At 41.7% G+C, this 19,137-nt stretch overlaps 1 protein-coding gene across 4 annotated transcripts in view; it reads left to right on the top strand.

Moving 5' to 3' along the window:
• The window catches only part of ELAVL2 (ELAV like neuron-specific RNA binding protein 2), a 75,091-nt gene that overhangs the window by 18,127 nt on the left and 37,827 nt on the right, over positions 1-19,137 (top strand). For all 4 annotated transcript variants that reach the window (XM_010853315.1, XM_010853318.1, XM_010853317.1 and 1 more), the window contains exon 2: positions 16,006-16,109. In XM_010853315.1, the coding sequence (XP_010851617.1) occupies positions 16,006-16,109 (104 nt within the window). The remainder of the gene's footprint in view (positions 1-16,005; positions 16,110-19,137) is intronic.

The following is a 19,137-nucleotide window of genomic DNA, read 5'->3' as shown; positions in this document are numbered from 1 at the left end:
TAATTATTTGGTACCCTGCCTCCTTTATAAATAGCAAGTAAGAAATTATCAGCAACAAAACAGGAAAACACCTGGACACTGAGGGCTATTGAATACTGGAGTAAGGTAAGGACTAGTGTTTGGTGAATGTTCATTTAAGTGTTATACTTGTCGAATACGTAGTGTTTTGTATAACATTCTCCAGCATAAGATGCTCCTTTAATGAAAGCGGCTTACTCTACTGCACAGGCCTGAAATTATTTGTGAAACTTAACTTGACAAGAGCAAGGTAGATGGTAGAGTCATAGGGGTGAGCATTAGGGTGCACTTTTAGTCTGGCTTTTGTCACTGATGAGGTATCTTTAATGAATCTAGGTCTTAGACATAGCAGGAGGACATAAACTCCTTGGCCCCCTTTTTTTAGGGGACAGTTCAGTTCAGTCACTCAGTCGTTTCCGACTCTGTGACCCCGTGGACTGCAGCCTGCCAGGCCTCCCTGTCCATCACCAACTCCCAGAGTTCACTCAGACTCATGTCCATTGAGTCGGTGATGCCGTCCAACCATCTCATCCTCTGTCGCCCCCCTTCTCCTCCTGCCTTCAGTCTTCCAGCGTCAAGGTCTTTTCAGGTGGCCAAAGTATTGGAGTTTTAGCTTCAGCATCAGTCCTTCCAGTGAATATTCAGGACTCATTTCCTTTAGGATGGACTGGTTGGATCTCCTTGCTGTCCAAGGGACTCTCAAGAGTCTTCTCCAGCACCACAGTTCAAAAGCATCAGTTCTTCAGCACTCAGCTTTCTTTATAGTCCAACTCTCCCATACATACGTGACTACTGGAAAAACCATAGCTTTGACTAGACAGACCTTTGTTGGCAAAGTAATGTCTTTGCTTTTAATATGCTGTCTAGGTCGGTCATAACTTTTCTTCCAAGGAGCAAGCATCTTTTAATTTCATGGCTGCAGTCACCATCGGCAGTGATTTTGGAGCCCAAAAAAATAAAGTCTGTCACCGTTTCCATTGTTTCCCCATCTATTTGCCATGAAGTGATGGGACCAGATGCCATGATCTTAGTTTTCTGAATGTTGAGCTTTAAGCCAACTTTTTCACTCTCCTCTTTCACTTTCAAGAGGTTCTTTAGTTCTTGTTCACTTTCTGCCATAAGGATGGTGTCATCCATATAGCTGAGGTTATTGATATTTTTCCCAGCAATCTTGATTCCAGTTTGTGCTTCATCCAGTCCAGCGTTTCTCATGATGTACTCTGCAATAAGTTAAATAAGCAGGGTGACAAAATATAGCCTTGTTGTACTCCTTTTCCTATTTGGAACCAGTCTGTTGTTCCATGTCTGGTTCTAACTACTGCTTCTTGACCTGCATACAGATTTCTCAGGAGGCAGGTCAGGTGGTCTGGTATTCCCATTTCTTTAAGAATTTTCCTCAGTTTGTTGTGATCCACACAGTCAAAGGCTTTGGCTTAGTCAATAAAGACCTACAAAGACTTTTAGGGGACACTTGGTGGCAAAAAGATGGATTCGTATGAATGAGAGCTCTTTTGTTAAGTGTCTTTGCCCAATTCTTGAAAACGTGTTTGTAGAGTTGCTGTGAATTTTGTAATATGGCCCCCAATAGCCGAGAAGCTCTGTTTATAGATGTTACTTCTGCATCAGATGGTCCTTTGTACTAATCTGTTGCCATGAAAATATAGCACCTTCCCCAGGAGTGAGCCTCATATATGTGAGAATAAGCAAGTAGTCAAGCTTCCATGTGATATGAAGGTGGCGGCTGCAGGAGCTAACCCATTTTGTATCTCTCTTTAGAAACCATCTGTTAATTGGGAGAGGGATTGTGCTGGGGTCTCTGAGTGGTTTGCTGTAACGTACCTGTCCCTTAGCACAAAACACAGTGGATATTTATTTCTGTCAGGGTGCCTCTTTGACTTAATTATAGCCATGGCTCCCATCGGACCTACAGCCTTTACCACTTTTACCATGTCCTGCTCAAGTTCCTCTATAGATTTTGTTCCATTGGGATTCTTTCCTCTTTATTGCTTCAGAGAGGGCCCTTTTAAAGTCCTTGAAGCTGTATCTGCAGTATTTAAATAGGTTTCCTTTACAGTCAGCATTTATACCCTAACCTGCCTAAACAATTGGTCTGTTTGGGGATTTCTCCCAAGTATAAAAATCAGTGCTTTCGTGTGACTATTTTAAATTGAGGGGGAGGAAAAAAAAACCACACTCCTCATAGTGTCTTGGAAATGTAACTGCCTTTCTTTATTAAATATAGACTAAACAAAATGTCCTGAACAAAAAGAAGGAAAATCATATGTTATTTATACCTAAATCTTTGTGCAGATTGGGGACAATGGATGTCCTTTGGAATTTTACTTCCTTTGTTGTTGCTAAAAATATCACTGATTTCATTCTGGTCTGTCTTTTTAAAATAAAATGAACTAAACTGGAGAACTGTCCCCAGAAGGAAGCCTTGTTACTTGTATGAAAGTGAAAGTGTTAGTTGCTCGGTCGTGTCCAGCTCTCTACGACCCCATGGACTGTACCCCGCCAGACTCCTCTGTCTGTGAGATTGTCCAGAGAAGAATACTGGAGTGGGTTGCCATTCCCTTCTTCAAGGGAGCTTCCTGACCCAAGGATCGAACTTTTTCAGGTCTCCCACATTGCAGACAGATTCTTTACCACCTGAGCCACCAGAGAGTCCTGGTGTTACTGTTACTCGTATAGAGGATGCTTGATCAGTGATGCAGATAAGAAGGTGAAATGTTACCTGCTTTTACTTCATTTGAAACTTTTTGTTGTTGTTTGTTGGCCATGCCATGTGGCACATGAAATCTTAGTTCTCTGACCGGGGGTTGAACCCATGCTCCCTGAATTGGGAACGCAGCATCTCAACCACTGTACCACCAGGAAAGTCCCGAGCCTTTTTTTACTTGATGATATGATGCTATGCAGTGTCTCCTCTAAATGACACGGCCTTCCTCCTCCCTCTCTTTCTTTTTTGACTTGTTATCACCATATTGTATGAAAAAAGACTTAGGTACATGTGTGAATTCAGAAGTCCATGTGTGAATTCAGAAGTCCTGTATCACTTTGTGATTGCTACACAGAGTGTTAGAATAAGGTTTGTTAACACTTTGTGCCCACTTAGGGTAGTTATTAACACTTTCACTCATAGTAATGGCTTAACTGGGTGTGGGAGAGGATTCGGATGTACATGTTTTTTATAGTTTTGTAAAAGAGATCTCGGAAAATCATAAGCCTTCCTTAGGGCAGTCATCTTGAGTTTTGCTCTTTTTTGACTGGGGTTATCCTGTTAGATACCTGTGAGTGTGTGCTCATTCACTTCAGTTGTGTCTGACTCTTTGTGACCCCGTGGACTATAGCCCGCCAGGCTCCTCTGTCCATGAGATTATCCTGGCAAGAATACTGGAGCGGGTTGCCGTTTCCTTCTCCAGGGGATCTTCCTGACCCAGGGGTCAAACCCACATCTCTTGCATTGGAAGGCAGATTCTTTACCACTGAGCCAGCTGGGATACATAGTGAATGGGTATTTGAGAAGTTGTTGTATGGGTGTTCTGCATTAATGTCAGAGTATTAACCTAAGATTCTCAAGGTTCCTTGTGTCTTATTATTATGATGAAGGTGAGAAGTTATCACCAAGGGGCTTGAGGGGCTTGCCTTTTTTACCCGTCCTGGCCCTTGGTCTGAAAGGCCCTCTGGAGGGAAAACAGTACTTGTTCTGAAAGTTCAATTTTGGGTAAAAGGCTGCTTGGATTGAATTAATTGTGCTCCTTTTTCAGGTAAGAGTGTACTTGACAGAGGCTCAGTCAGTGGTAGCATAAGGAAAAGTTTTTGTGGAATAGACAAAATAGGAATAGAAGACTCGGGCTGGAATTTGTCCAGATGAAAAGTGAGCCATTTAGGATTGAGGCGATTTGTAGGGACTTGTGAAAGATATTTTGGATTTTTAGCCTCTCATTTTTGCCTCTTCAGAGATCTCTGGAACCTTTTTGAAAGGAATTTGGGGTCAGATCCCCATTCTGGGTTGTCGCAGCTTCTTGCCCAGTGTTCTCCTTGCTCTTAGGTCTGCGTTTCCTCTTGATTGTCACCAGGGGTGGCTCCCTTGGTCTGTCTCGTGAGTTTCGTGGTCACTCCTGCTGGGTGCGTCCTGCAGTGTGGCCTCTGCAGAGCTTCGTGCGGGGAAGCCCCTGCTCCAGTGCCTGCTTCTCAGCTCCATGGACCGCTTTGTGTTCAGTGTGTCTTTCGTCTAACCAGCTCCTCTGTGCTTCTCTACTAGTTAGCTCTTCTCCATATGCCTGTTTCCACAGTTGCTCTGTCAAGAAACTTCTAAATTTCATCTCTTCTATTTCAAATGACTAAATAAAGCCTTCTCTTCAGGTTCTTCCTGGTGAAGCATGAAATGCCAGTGATTAAATATAGGTGTTCCATGTTTATTAAGTGCCATCTCTCTTGCTTCTTCTTTGCATCTCTCTTGTTTATCGTCTTGCTTTAAATTTTTGAGCTAAGATCTTAGAGGGCAGACCATGTGGTATTGATCCCACCTGCTTTTCTACAGCTAGAAAACCATGCTAGGCGTGTGAACGCATTTTAATGCAATCTGCTGACGAGGGAAGCGTCATGTGTGGGAGACGATTTTGGCAGTAGCAAACATGTTTGGCTTTAGCCATAAGAATTGCTTTCTGAGTTTCTGGAAAGGAGGTATGTAAATTAAGTCCTGTTTTAAATGAATATTTTTACAATGTGGAGATCTCTAATCTGTTTTGTAGTGATGGATTTGTTTTGAAGGTTGAAGTGGTTTGTGCACCTGTGGGGTGATGAACCTTTTCTTGTTTTTTGTTTTGTTTTTTTTTTTCTTGTATATCTAGTGTCTTGATGGATTGAGAAAGAATGGTAACATTCCAATGAGTCAAAACATGACAGAGAACAAGCAAAATAATGCAGGTTATTTGGAAACTATAAATATCCTGGTTGAAAAGTTGTGTACTTTGGATGCACAGGAGTCTGCCTCAAAATAATTCCTAAGCTTGGCCAAAGGCAGTGAAGTGTATGCTGAAAAGACTGGGTTTGGATAAGTCAATACTAGTTTCAAGAAGTATCTTCCTTGTACCAGCTACCTCTGTGCCTTTGAGCAAGTTAGTTAATATACCAGGACCTCCATGTTTTTATCTGTAAAATGGGTACACATGTATCTATACAGAGCTTTGCTTTGAGAATTAAGTACGATGGCTCTATGTTAGTACAAGTCTCATAAGTTGCTTGTTCAGTTCAGTTCAGTCGCTCAGTTGTGTCCGACTCTTTGTGGCCCCATGAACCGCAGCACGCCAGGCCTCCCTGTCTATCACCAACTCCTGGAGCTCACCCAAATTCATGTCCATTGAGTCGGTGATGCCATCCAGTCATCTCATCCTCTGTGGTCACTTTCTCCCGCCTTCAATCTCTCCCAACATCAAGCTCTTTTCCAGTGAGTCAGGTCTTCGCATGAGGTGGCTAAAATATTGGAGTCTCAGCTTCAACATCAGTCCTTCCAATGAACACCCAGGACTGATTTCCTTTAAGATGGACTGGTTGGATCTCCTTGCAAGGAGACTTTCAAGCGTCTTCTCCAACACCACAGTTCAAAAGCATCAGTTCTTCTGCGCTCAGCTTTCCTTATAGTCCAACTCTCACATCCATACCTGACTACTGGAAAAACCATAGCCTTGGCTAGACAGACCTTTGTTGACAAAGTAATGTCTCTGCTTTTTAATATGCTGTCTAGCTTGGTCATAACTTTCCTTCCAAGGAGTAGCGTCTTTTAATTTCATGGCTGCAGTCACCATCTGCAGTGATTTTGGAGCCCAAAAGGTTTGCTTGATCGCAGTCAATAATTAGGTAGTGGTACTGTTTGCTTCCAGACACCTAGATAAAAGCACTTATGGGACAGTGAGAACAGACTTTGACCCCAGGCTTACCAGGCTTTCCCAATTGGAAGGTCTTGGCTGATGAGCCTTGAACTTTTGGGTGAGTGAGAGAAAATCCTGTGGGCCTGGTAGGGTTTACATGTTTCCCATTCTTCTGGACAAAACCCCACAGAGCTCTCTATAGTGGTCTGCAAGACTCTCATACCGTCTCAGACAGGGTGCTGGGCTAGTTATAGTGTTTAGGGCCTTAAGGTAGTTCTCTGTAATACCTGAATAAAACAAATGTCTCACAAAGAGAGAAGCACATTAAGAAACTACTGGTTTTCAGTGACCTCCATGTGTGTACATAGATGGGCACCAGCTGGTAGTGGAAGCAATAGCACACACCCTCTTCACTGCTGCAGTGTTAACTGGTTTCTCGTTTCCCTCTTTACTGCAATAGTATTTTGAGGAATATAATTCCCTGGCCCTCACCTCAAATCATATTTATTTGGAGAACTCCATTGCTTTTCAAGTAAGCACAAGATAAAGCAGATTACACAGCCCCTTTGTGTGTGTGTGTGTGTGGCAGGGGAGAGTTGATTATAATTAACAAAGAAACGAGACTATTGCAGCAGACTCAGATCTTAACTTACGAGTTGATTTTGTCTTAGCTCAGGGTATGTTAATATCCTAACTTTTTTTGAACTGTAGGGTTTGACTTTCTGGCCAACTAACAGTTTTTTGGCTTTTGTTCTCACCATGGGGATAGCTCCAGCATTTAAAGGTAGGCTTGCTGATTTTTCTTTAGGAGCTACTATGTAAATAAATAAGTGAGTAATGAGACCTGGGTTGTTTTTTTTTTTTTGATAATGGTCTTGAGATGCTGTAATAGCTTAACTTTTTCTCAAGCTGGAGAACCTGGTCCAAGTTAAAATATTCCCCTAAAATGTGTGGACTAGAGGAACTAGTTTATTTTCCCACTTTAAATAAAGATCATATTTCCTAATCTTCCTGGTCTTGGAAGCAAGACATCTTAGTATCCATGTGCACTACTTGAGAATTTAGAGGATTTAACATGCTCTACTCAGAAGCCTAAGACTGGATTATGTGGGAGTTCTTAATGTTGCCTAAAATGGTGATATATTAAGAAACCCACAGTTTTGCCGACTTAAGCAAGGTCACACTGCATTGCCAGCAGATTCATAATTATTGGGACTGGAACTATAGGAAAGTGGAGCTTTACCAGTTGTATAATCAGAGGACAGATATGGCCATTAAAATTAACTCAGTAGGAAAACACTACTGCCGAGGCCATTAACTGCTCCCTCTCGAATTAGGAGTAGTATTTACCAAATGATTACTATTTACAACTTCGATTTCAGCAGAAAAGGTATGATTTGAACTCTTCTATATTATCTCAGTACATCTGTGAAGTCCTGAAAACCGTTTTAAATTTGGGCACTTAAGTCTCAGGCCAGCTTTATTAGCATTTGAGTGGAAGATGAGTCTTCGAGTGAGCCATGTGTTTTCTGTATTATGTGAGTGTCTAGGTTGAATTCTCCATCCTGGTGATAATCCCTGTTAATGTCCTTTGGGAAACTGGTAAAAATGCTCTGAGCTTTCAAGGGAGTCTGGCTTGGTCTGTAGTAATAGGATCACAGCAGTTCTCTGCCTCATAGTTTGATCTTTCCTGTTAGAGGGTGGTGAGAAGGACCTGTTCAATTTGACCTGAGTTAGTTGAATGTTTAAATGGAAGGACTTCCTGCGTCTGGCATGCTGCATCTGAGGAGGCTTGGGCTAAGTCAGGAATTAAAATTTGGAGAGAAACGTGACTAGAGAAGATTGCATTCCTCTGTTCTCTAGGCTTCTCTCAAAGCTTTCCCCCAATGTGTGGTCCCCACGTGGCTTCGTTCACAGGAGATCTGAGCTATTAAGAAAGAGCCTTTGTAAAGTCTGGTGCACCTTGCTTTGGTGCCAGAGTTGCGGTGCACAGCCTGTCTGAACAGACAGACAAGGCCAGCGCCTGAGAACAGAAAGTCCATCTGAAGCAACACAACACATTTGCAACTTTATTGTTGGGGGGGTGGCAGGGAAGGATGATGTTATGCTGTTAGCATGAGGGAAAGGGGTTTGGTCTGTCTTTAAAAATGAAAATTGTCCCCCTTGAAGTGAAAACTTGTTTTCCTAAATATCATTTTTTTTTTGTTGTTTGTTCGTTAAGGGATTAAAGGATGCTGCTTTATATAGGGACCATGTTTAGAGACAGTGAATCTTCTCAATCTGCCTTTTTTTTTTTTTTAAGTGTTACGTTATTAGACCTCAGCTTGCAAATAGTCTTGCTTGTCAGAGAGGACCATAGTGACCTGTTTCTGCTTCCTGGGGTATTTAGAAAAGAGTCATGCTGCTTTTGTCTTTTTTTATTTCATAAACTATTACTGCTGCTCTAAATAAAATAATAGATACACATCAATCAGCATAGTCACCTTTTATTGTTGATTCAACTACTAGGTTTTTGCAGAATTCACTCTGCATTTTATTTGACTTGTACTTGAATAGTCTCAGCAGACTTAATTATATTAGTGAAAAAGCACTTTCAACAAAATTATATGCTGACATCCCATAATTCATACTTACAGATTTATGAAACAGATTTATGTAAATCTATCAAATTACTCTAGGTGACATTATTTTTTTTTAAATTGAGATTTCATTTAAATAGTATTTGTAGAAAATTTTCATATGAAAAGTTTTATATGAACTGCTTGAAAAGGAATGTATCTCACATCACTCCCTTAGAAAGACAGAATTCTGTCACATTTGAGCATCTTGTCTCCTTTTGTTCTGTAACCATCTGGTGCGATGTAGGGACATGGATGGGGAGCATGTGTATAAGGGCATCTCTCTTCTCAACCATAAGTTCCTGGAAGGCAGACGGCTGTTTCTTCATTTGTTCATCCTCCTCCCTCCCCCCAATTAGCTTGTTCGTTCATTCATTGTTTCCGTGAGCATGTTAATAATCTCTGCTGCTGCTGCTGCTGCTGCTGCTGCTGCTAAGTCGCTTCAGTTGTGTCTGACTCTGTGTGATCCCATAGACAGCAGCCCACCAGGCTCCGCCATCCCTGGGATTCTCCAGGCAAGAAGACTGGAGTGGGTTGCCATTTCCTTCTCCAAATAATCTATGCTAGGGTCTTCTATATCAGGATCTATGCTCAACTTCCCCTTGCTCAACAGTCTGAGCAATGGGATGTCCAAATTGACTCAGTACCCATATGTAGTAAGATAAAGGTGGATAATACAAGGGCTGTGGAAGGACTAGGAAAGGGCACTGAACAGTGAGCACTGGGAGTGAAACAACTTACAACAGGAAAAGGTCTTAGACAAAGCCTTGGGGCAGCGCTCCCCAACCTTTTTGGCACCGGGGACTGGTTTTGTGGAAGACAGTTCTTCCATGGACCTGGGTGAGGGGCTAGTTTTGGGATAATTCCAAGTACATTACATTTATTGTGCATTTTGGAGAGTTGGACCATAAAGAAAACTGGGGGCCGAAGAATTGATGCTTCTGAACTATGGTGTTGGGGAAGACTCTTAAGAGTCCCTTGGACTGCAAGGAGATCCAACCAGTCAATCCTAAAGGAGATCAGTCCTGAATATTCATTGGAAGGACTGCTGCTGAAGCTGAAGCTCCAATACTTTGGCCACCTGATGCGAAGAGCTGACTCATTAGAAAAGATCCTGATGCTGGGAAAGATTGAAGGCTGGAGGAGAGGGGACGACAGAGGATGAGATGGTTGGATGGCATTACTGACTCAATGGACATGAGTTTGAGCAAGCTCCAGGAGTTGGTGATGGACAGGGAAGCCTGGCGTGCTGCAATCCGTGGGGTCGCAAAGAGTTTTAGACATGACTTAGCGACCAAACTGAACTTAATTTCTATTATCATTACATGAACTCTACCTCAGATCATCAGGCATTAGATCCCAGAGATTGGGGACCCCTGTCCTAGAGGAGAAGATGTGTATTCCAGGCACAGGGAACTGAATATGAGTTTCAGCGTATCCATAGTTGTAGGAGTCTTAGAAGTGAGCAAGAAACTGATGATAACCTTGGAAACCAGATTATGATTGGGATTTTCTTCTAGAAAGACTGGTTTTGGAGTTAACAGGAGTCTAGGGAAGGGATGATGGTTAGGGTACTGTAGCAGTAATCCATGTTAGAATAGTATGTGAGGACCTGTACTAATGCCTGGGGGTGGGGGGTTGGAGGGGTGGGGCAGATTTAGCTGGTAGAACAAGTAGGATGTGATACGCCAATGGTAGAATGTGCACTGGAATGAATCTGCTTACACAGCCTCCCTAATAAGACTATGAGCTACTTCCTTCAGGTCTTGGATCAAATGTTACATTCAGGCCAGGCCCACTCTCATCATTATATTTAGGTCAGAGGCCCTGACCCCGCGCCCCCAGCTCTCTACTCTGCTTCTTTTTTCCTCTTTAGCCCTTATTTTCTTGTAGTATGTACTGTAGGGCTTGTTCTTTTGTTGTCTCCTAACTAGAATATAAATTGTATAAAGAGGAACTTTGTGTCTCTGCTGTATTCTCCAGGATTAGCAAAAAATAGCTTTTCTAAAATCATTGAACAAATGAATGCTGAATGTTGGTGAAAAATATGTAAGATGACTTTTAAATACAGAACTTTATTTTTCACAATTCCATGTTGAGAAGGATCTCACTTAATATTGGTTGGATAAAATTAAATTAATGTACCAGGTTTGTAATCAAGAATTATGGTGATCTATTGCCTTTACCTTTAAACCTGAGGGGGTAATTTGATATTCGGAACATTGGTAGTAATTTGAAATAGAAAAGACTAAATAAAGTGACCTTTGAATTAAATGGGTTCAGAAGATTGTGTATTTTTAATTAAAATATGCAATTAAATTTTTAATTAAAGTGTGCTATTAAAAGCAATGTAGGTGGCAAGGGAACGGCTGCTGCTTTGAGTTATGCACAGTTTGGGATAAATTGGAGTTTACTGTGTTTCCCACTAGCACTCTGTCACTAAAGAGATTCTCTTCCTGTTTTCCTCTTCCTGCTCTGACCCCCCTGCAGCTCAGTGCGCCTCAGCCCCATTCAGAGACCCTTGGAGTGTTTCAGCTCTGTGCTTTAGATCACTTGACCATGGTTCTAAGCAGCCTGTTTATAACTGTTCTCCTTTGCCCAGGAGCAGTTGATAAGGGATTTTTCTCTTTTGTGAAGAAGCCATCCTTCTCTGTGGCATGTATTTAGATTAAAAAGAAGGGTGCGAAACAAAAGCCATTCACATTCACACACTGTACAGAATGCCATGTGCTGAAGTGCAGTATTAACCTGGAGTTTAAGGACCTGCTTGAAGTCATAGGCCTATGACTGTTCAGAAAGCTTCCTCTGTAGTGACGTTCTAGAATCCCTGCCATGGCTGTTAGGACCAAGGCTAGGATGAATGGTTTCAAAATCTCTGAGGACCATGGGGCCACAGGTAGCTTGTGAGGACTAGTGAAATTGACCTTATTTTTGATGTTCAGCTACCAGAGGAACTTCTTGACTTCTAAAGAGGATTTATTGGTCTTGAAGGCTTTTTTTTGGGGTGAGCCTTGGCTTTGTTATTTTGTTCAGAATTTCTTTTGATCATGGTGGTTTCCATAATTGTTACACTTGGAATTTAAATGTAGAGCTTTATAAGTTTTTTAAAGAAGTGATTTTTGGTTTTGAGATTGTCAATATGCACATTCTAAATTCAGAATGACTTGAAAAATAGATTTGGAGGATATGGATAAATGATGCTTGGTTTCTGAGCCTTCCTTGGTAGTTTATGACTGTTACTAGCTGATGCATACAAAAGTGGGAGAAAGTGGTTCCAGGCTAAATATTTTTTTCTTTATGTTTGACTTCCTTCTGCTTTTCTTTTTTAAAAACCTGCACTCATAATAAATAACCTGAAACAGGCACTGTATAAATCAGGTGACTTTACACTGTCATAGGAATAACAGCGTAAAAACTCATATATACTGAAATTGATACTTGCACAAGAAGTACTGGAATTTAAGACAGTAGGCAGCTGTCTCAAAACAACTTTTTTTTGGTAGAGCTCTGTTAGAAAATGCGTGGTTACATTATATTTCAAGCATACTGAAGATGGTCCAGGTTCATATATAAACTAGTCGTGAATTGAGAGAAGAACATAGTGTTTGAGATTTTTGGATTCGAGTTCTGATGACTACTTTCTGCTTGTTTGTTTTTTTTTTTCCTCTTTGATTTGAGGATACTGATCGACCTTACCCAGCTTCAGATATCATTACTTCCTTACAGAAGAAGAATGAGTATCTCACAAGATCAGTGTGAGGCTAAAATTAAACACTAAAACACCACACAGCTGAAAAATGAGAATGGGGAGAGGCTTGCCTATCTTTGTATCATTTGTGATACCTTTATATATTTTAAGCATTCAGTACATGTTTGCTGACTTGATTAGCTCACTTGAAAATGAAAATCTGTGAAGTTACTAACTCCCTTATAGTTGCAGTGCCAACATGTTGGTGCATCTACTGCGGTGGATTTAGGAAAGAAGCCGTTTAGCAGCAGTTATCTCCCTTCATATTATTTTGCTTAGGGTTGTGATAACATTTTGCTTACCTTAAATACTAATTGATGAGTGTTGCTCTTCCTAATACCAGCACTAAAAAAGTTAGAAACTTTGTGTCAGAGAGCTCGTTTAGGGATAAATATTGTTTGAGTGTACTCAGTTTCCAATAGTTGAAATTTGGTTCAGTTCAGTTCAGTCACTCAGTCGTGTCCGACTCTTTGCAACCCCATGAATTGCAGCACGCCAAGCCTCCCTGTCCATCACCAACTCCCTGAGTTCACTCAAACCCACGTCCATCGAGTCAGTGATGCCATCCAGCCATCTCATCCTCTGTTGTCCCCTTTTCCTCCTGCCCCCAATCCCTCCCAGCATCAGAGTCTTTTCCAATGAGTCAACTCTTCGCATGAGGTGGCCAAAGTACTGGAGTTTCAGCTTTAGCATCATTCCTTCCAAAGAAATCCCAGGGCTTATCTCCTTCAGAACGGACTGGTTGGATCTCCTTGCAGTCCAAGGGACTCTCACCAGTCTTTTCCAACACCACAGTTCAAAAGCATCAATTCTTCAGTGCTCAGTGCTAGCCATGGCTGCTTGAGGGGGTCAGATCAAAGACTGACCTAGGTCATCTGATGGTGACATGGATGACATCAAAAAGTGTTAGTCACTCAGTGGTGCCCAACTCTTGGGATCCCATGGACTGTATGTAGCCTGCCAGGTTCCTCTGTCAATGGAATTTCCCTGGCAAGAATACTGGTGTTGGTTGCCATTTCCTTCTCCAAGGGATCTTCCCAACCCAGGGATCGAACCCTGGTCTCCTGCACTGCAGGCATATTCTTTACTGTCTGAGCCACCAGGGAAGCCCATTGATGACGTTGCCTTTGGTTAAATGAATAACAGCCACTGTGCTTCTTATTCGTGCATTTAGCAAACTTTTTGAGTGCCCCCAGCGTGCTAGGAGTAAGAGCTTAGAGGAAGGGCAAGAGATGGCTAAGCAGACAGGATTTTGACTTTACCCAGCAACACAACTCCAGCAGGCCCCTGCTGTGCCAGAGAGTGACTTCAGTAGGCAATGAACTGTTCCTCTGCAGTGATGGATAACTTGAAGTATTTAGAAGAAAGACATCTACTAATGTTTTACAAATGCATCTGTCAAAAGGCAGGCAGTCTTCATTGCAGAGTCACTTCGAACCCAGACCATCAGCACCTGGCCCTTCTTAGGGCTCCCAGAATCCTTATTTGCAGTCTCAGATTCTCTCTCACTATTAAAACTGTGATTTTCAGCCTTGATTACCTGTGTTAGAGTCACTAGGATTTAAGAAACCTGGTTTGAAAATTGAAAAAATTTTTTCAATTGAAAAAAAAAAAATTAGGGGAAAGGGACTGAGACACCACTTTCTGTTTTTGTTTTTGAAGTGCTGTGGATGATTCCAGTGTACCAAGATTGAGAAAGGACTTTGATTAGAAACTGGTAAAATGTAAGTGAGGTGCCAGTAGATAGGAGAGATGGACTCAGTGCTTGATAATTTGGTTTATTTTGTTATAAAATAGCAATGTGGAAAACCACACAGTATTCACTTTGCCTTTCCTTCCCCTGTTATTTTGGTAGCATCTTGTCTGGTTGAATTTTAAATGAATGTGTATAAACTCCTTAACATGTAGTAGATATGTTATTTTTCCTTTATTTTTTCACTGGAGTGGTCTATCTCCATCGATAGTGAAAAGTTCTCATCACTGACTCGGCAGTCTCATTGGGTAGGAATTATCCACGTTCTAGAAATAAGGAGGTTAATGACTCAGAGAGGTTAAGCTGTTTCTTCAAAGTCACACAGCTGGTAAACAGCGGAGCCAGGATTAGAACTTATATGTGTTTATCTCCTAGCCCATATTCTTTCCATCATAAAGTGCATCCTTGAGCAGCCTTTTTAATGTTCAGCCAGTTTGAATCCTGGTCAGTGGTAACAGGACTGCAACGCATTTCATGAGAGGCCACTGTGCATGCAGTAGGCACATGATAAATGTCAAATTAGAAAAAAGCTGAATGCTTAAAACTTTAGTGATTCACATGCAACTTTAAAAAATCAGATCTTTGAGTAAAACACAATTTCTGTGAGTAGTGTGAGGAAAAAAGTTAATGAACTTAGTTTTAGGTCTCCCCTCACACCCTTTTATAAAAATAGGAAAACATGTTTGATTAAAGAGTATAAGTTAGCAGTGATTATCCCCTCAAAATGATAGTGGTCCTCAAAATATAATCACAAGTTTTCATGGTTATTAGGTATTATATTTACTCTTCTCTCTCCCTCTCTCTCTTTGTATATGTGTGAGGAACCAAGTTAGGAAAACCAGAGTGGCCTTTCTAAATACCTGTATTCATCAATACTTAGACTTAAGGGTGCCACTTAAAAAAAAATATTCTCTCACTTTGCTATGAAATTGATCCAAAAACGGTAGATTATAGAAAGCATTTGGACCTTTACTGGTAATCTTCCAGGAAACCCTCAGTTGGTTTGGTTTGACTTTTAGTAGACTAAACCTTTTAATGTCTTTTTTTGTCACCACCTTTTTAGTATTTTTCGTCTTGTCAAACTGAGAAACTTTCCTTGAGTTGAAAAATGGAGACCTTTAGGGTTGACTTGACTTGTCTGTGCATTCCGTTGATTCCAGTCTCTTGTTATCTCCCGTTCCCTGAGAGTCGGGACACATCGGTGAGCCAAGGATGAGAGGTCTCAGATGATGGATACAAGCAACAACAGACTCATTAGAAGCAACTCTTATTCTGAAATGTTTCTGTTATTTTTATGTTTTTTCTTTGTTTTCCACATATTCTTACGGGCTTGTATGTCTTCAACCATAAATCTTTGTATTCATATTTCCCTTTATTCCTTAGCTAAGTTTTCAGACCCCTTTAGTAAATTGGATTTAGTTTATTTGAATAAGCTCTCCTCTAAAATTAATCTACTTATGCACACACACACATAGATTACACGTGTACACACACATACTCATGATTCTCCACTATTTTGGACTCTGAAATAATTGTACTTGGTAAAGGCTGTAAATTTATCAGGGTAATGTGTACAGAACAGTGACAGATTCTTGGTTGATGCTTTTCACTTTCCAGTTTTATGTGTAAGGAAACTGAAGCTGAGCAAGTCGTGCCCGTGAAGCCCACACAGCAGCTCCCTGGAGACTTGCACCCACAGTCGCCTTGCTGCTGGGCGCTGGGGCTTAGGCAGGGCATGTGCGATGGAACACTGGGGATGTGTGTTTTTTAAACAGCACAGCTTGCTGTGTGCTAACTGATGTTTAAACTTGAAGCTGTAATAGACAGGAGACAAAAAAGGCCACATGTGTATTTCTAGAATTAATGTAGACTTCTTTTTACTCCTGAGAACATATGCTGGTGTTAATGACAAGACTTTATGCCAGAACGAACGTGGATGTCTGTCATCAGCGGTGGAGAACTAATGTATGCCTTTCTCCCCTTCCCTTTCATTAGGGCAGAGCTTGGGATATGGCTTTGTGAACTACATTGACCCTAAGGATGCAGAGAAAGCTATCAACACCCTGAATGGATTGAGACTTCAAACCAAAACAATAAAAGTATGTTTACATTTTTTTTTTATATCTACTCACAGAACAGAAGTTGAAAACAATTAAGGTCTCTTTGTAGTTCCTTTATTCATTTTGTGCCCATATAGACACTTCTCTGGGAGGCATAGCAGAATTTTTTGGTTTGTTGCCTGATGGGGGAAACTTTATTCATGAGGACTACATGTCTGTGCCTGTGCTTAGTCCCTTAGTCGTGTCTGACTCTTTGTGACCCCATGAACCGTAGCCCACCAGACTCCTCTGTCCATGGGATTCTCCAGGCAGGAATACTGGAGTGGGTTGTCGTTTCCTTCTCCAACTACATGTATTGCATTGGGCAAAAAGTTCGTTCAAGTTTTTCCATTACAATTTACAGAAAACCCCCAATGAACTTTTTGGCCAACCCAGTAATTACTTGTGTATTAATTAACAAAGGGACAGAGCAGGAACTTTCTTAGATAAGTATCTTAGATAAGTATCTTACTGAATTAAACTTCCATCCTTTATAGAGAATTACTTGCCTGCTGCTGCTGCTAAGTCGCTTCAGTCGTGTCCGACTCTGTGCAACCCCATAGACGGCAGCCTACCAGGCTCCCCGTCCCTGGGATTCTCCAGGCAGGAACACTGGAGTGGGTTGCCATTTCCTTCTCAAATGCATGAAAAACCGTATCTGTTTCTCCTAGCACAGGGATCGGAGAAGGCAATGGCACCCCACTCCAGTACTCTTGCCTGGAAAATCCCATGGACTGAGGAGCCTGGTAGGCTGCAGTCCACAGGGTCACTAAGAGTTGGACACGACTGAGCGACTTCACTTTCACTTTTCACTTTCATGCATTGGAGAAGGAAATGGCAACCCACTCCAGTGTTCTTGCCTGGAGAATCCCAGGGACGGGGGAGCCTGGTGGGCTGCCGTGTATGGGGTCGCACAGAGTCAGACACGACTGAAGCGACTTAGCAGCAGCAGCAGTAGCACAGGGATTGACGGTTTTGTTCTGTAAAGGGCCAGGCAATAAATATGTTAGCTTTGCAGGCCATTATCAAATGTAAAAATCATTTTTAGTTCTCAGGTCATAGAAAAGCAGGTCCTTGAGCTATTGTTGGACTCTAGTCTAGCAGATTCAGCTTACTTTGAGGAGACTGACTAGGAGAGTGTATATGCCACACGGGTTATTTTTTTTCTGTTATAGTTTTCTTTTCATGACAAATGGTAAATAACTTTATGGATGTTTTCCCTGCCTTTTTGAGTTTTTGAAATTCTGATGTAAATTCTCTCTGCATAAGAAGTTAATTCAGTTTGCTGTGTAGATTTCTTTCCCTTTAGAAGATAAAAGGGATGTTGCCTCTAGCAAACGCTTAGTACACGTGCCATCAATTTTCCCTCTTCTGCCCAGTGCAGCCATTCCTGATCAATCATGGCAGCCTTTCTCACTGAGTCTGGATGTGGCTTCCGAATATTTGTCAAAATAGTGTTCCAGACAACCTCTATCAATTGACTAAAGTTGGAACCTATTTTCCACCCTTGATTTAAGAAGTCAGCTCAGACCATAGCCTGGAGTGGTGAGGGGAAGTTAGTCAAGGCTGACTGCGGTATCCATCTTGCTTAGAGGATTGTCTAGGAGATTTCTGCTCATTTTTTCAGGTATCTGGAAATGCAGTGTCATCTTCGTGTTTAAAAGTTGCTTCTCTCAGAGTTGTCAGTGAAGGTAATTCATTAGCCTGGGGTAGTTTTGACATCTCATTCTTTATATTTGTTGGCTCGGAGGGAAGATGCCTCCCACCTCTGTCTCATCTAAAGGAAACTGTATGCAGTGACCCCCAAATATACGTGATGTAAGATGTCTGAGATTCTACATGCTTCTTGGTCAAGAAAACGTCCTAAGTCCGAAATGTCTAATTACTAGATTTCTAGTATATTCTAAGATCACAAAGGACTTGTTTGTTTTGACCTTAGTTTTTCAATCTGGAGTTTCTTTTCTAATTGTCTATTCTTTGCCTACTCTCTGTGTTACAGAGTTGAACCTTTGAATAGTATTTCTAAGTGTAATGATCAACACCTTTAAAAAGAAGACATCCAGTGTCCAGTTACCTTTTCCTATTCTTTTGTGAACACTCTATCCTACTGCGGATTTTTGTGAGGCTCCCCCAGTGTCAGTTGACTTCAGGATTGCTGCTCATGAATCGTGGTTAAGAAAATGGAATATTGATGGTTGGATTGACACACCCTTTCTCCATTCCAGATATAAGCACCCTTGTTTCTAGTGGGTCGGTTCTTTTGCTCTACATCAGTTCTTTTTGCAGTAAGGTCCACACGAAGGTAGAAATGCAGGAGAAATGGGTCTCCATAGAAGAAATGTCCATGGCCTGTGGAGAGACCACTGGTGACAGCTGCTTCCTCTTTGTCTGTCACCGGGCCTTCTCTTCCGGGCCCAGCTGCTCAGGCAGAATACGTGCAAGAAAGGACAGTCATGCCTTGTGGCTTTTATACCGTGACATCTGCCCCTTCTGTTCAGATTTTCTGGGGTGGGGGTAGGCTTGGTAGGTAAGCAGCAGGCTACTTCTTTCCCACCCCTCTTGTGCGGTTCCGACAGAAATATCAAGTAACAGCTGGTAGCCTCAGTTTGGCCCCGATTTGTCTGAGGCAAAGCAGACCGTTTCCCAAAACTGTGTAGCACCATTTTTGTCTCTCTGTTCTTCCTGATTTTTTTCAATTAGATGTGTTGTGTGTTCTCATGCAACATCTGAGGCAGGTTTTTCCTAGTGTTCACTGCTTTCGTAGTTTTTTGAAGCTGTATTTAAGCCTTTCTGTTTTCTATTCTGTGAATCAGTTTCTTTTCGCTTTCTGCGGTCCATCCTGGTGGAGGCTCTGAAGCTAATCTTACAAAAACACCACTTTCCTCATAGTGCTTCTCACTCAAAATTCTCTTCTGTCCCCCTACTGTTTTACCATATCATTTGGCTTAACTTTGGAGTGACCCAGCGTTATCACTGATGACTGTGCTCCACAGTAGTCAGACTGGCTCTTCCATGGCAAGCTCATCTT

The sequence above is a fragment of the Bison bison genome, unplaced genomic scaffold (assembly GCF_000754665.1).
Source record: "Bison bison bison isolate TAMUID 2011002044 unplaced genomic scaffold, Bison_UMD1.0 scf7180017864326, whole genome shotgun sequence".
Taxonomy (NCBI): Eukaryota; Metazoa; Chordata; class Mammalia; order Artiodactyla; family Bovidae; genus Bison; species Bison bison.
The sequence above is the reverse complement of the archived record's forward strand: the minus strand, read 5'-3'. Positions and strand labels throughout refer to the sequence as shown.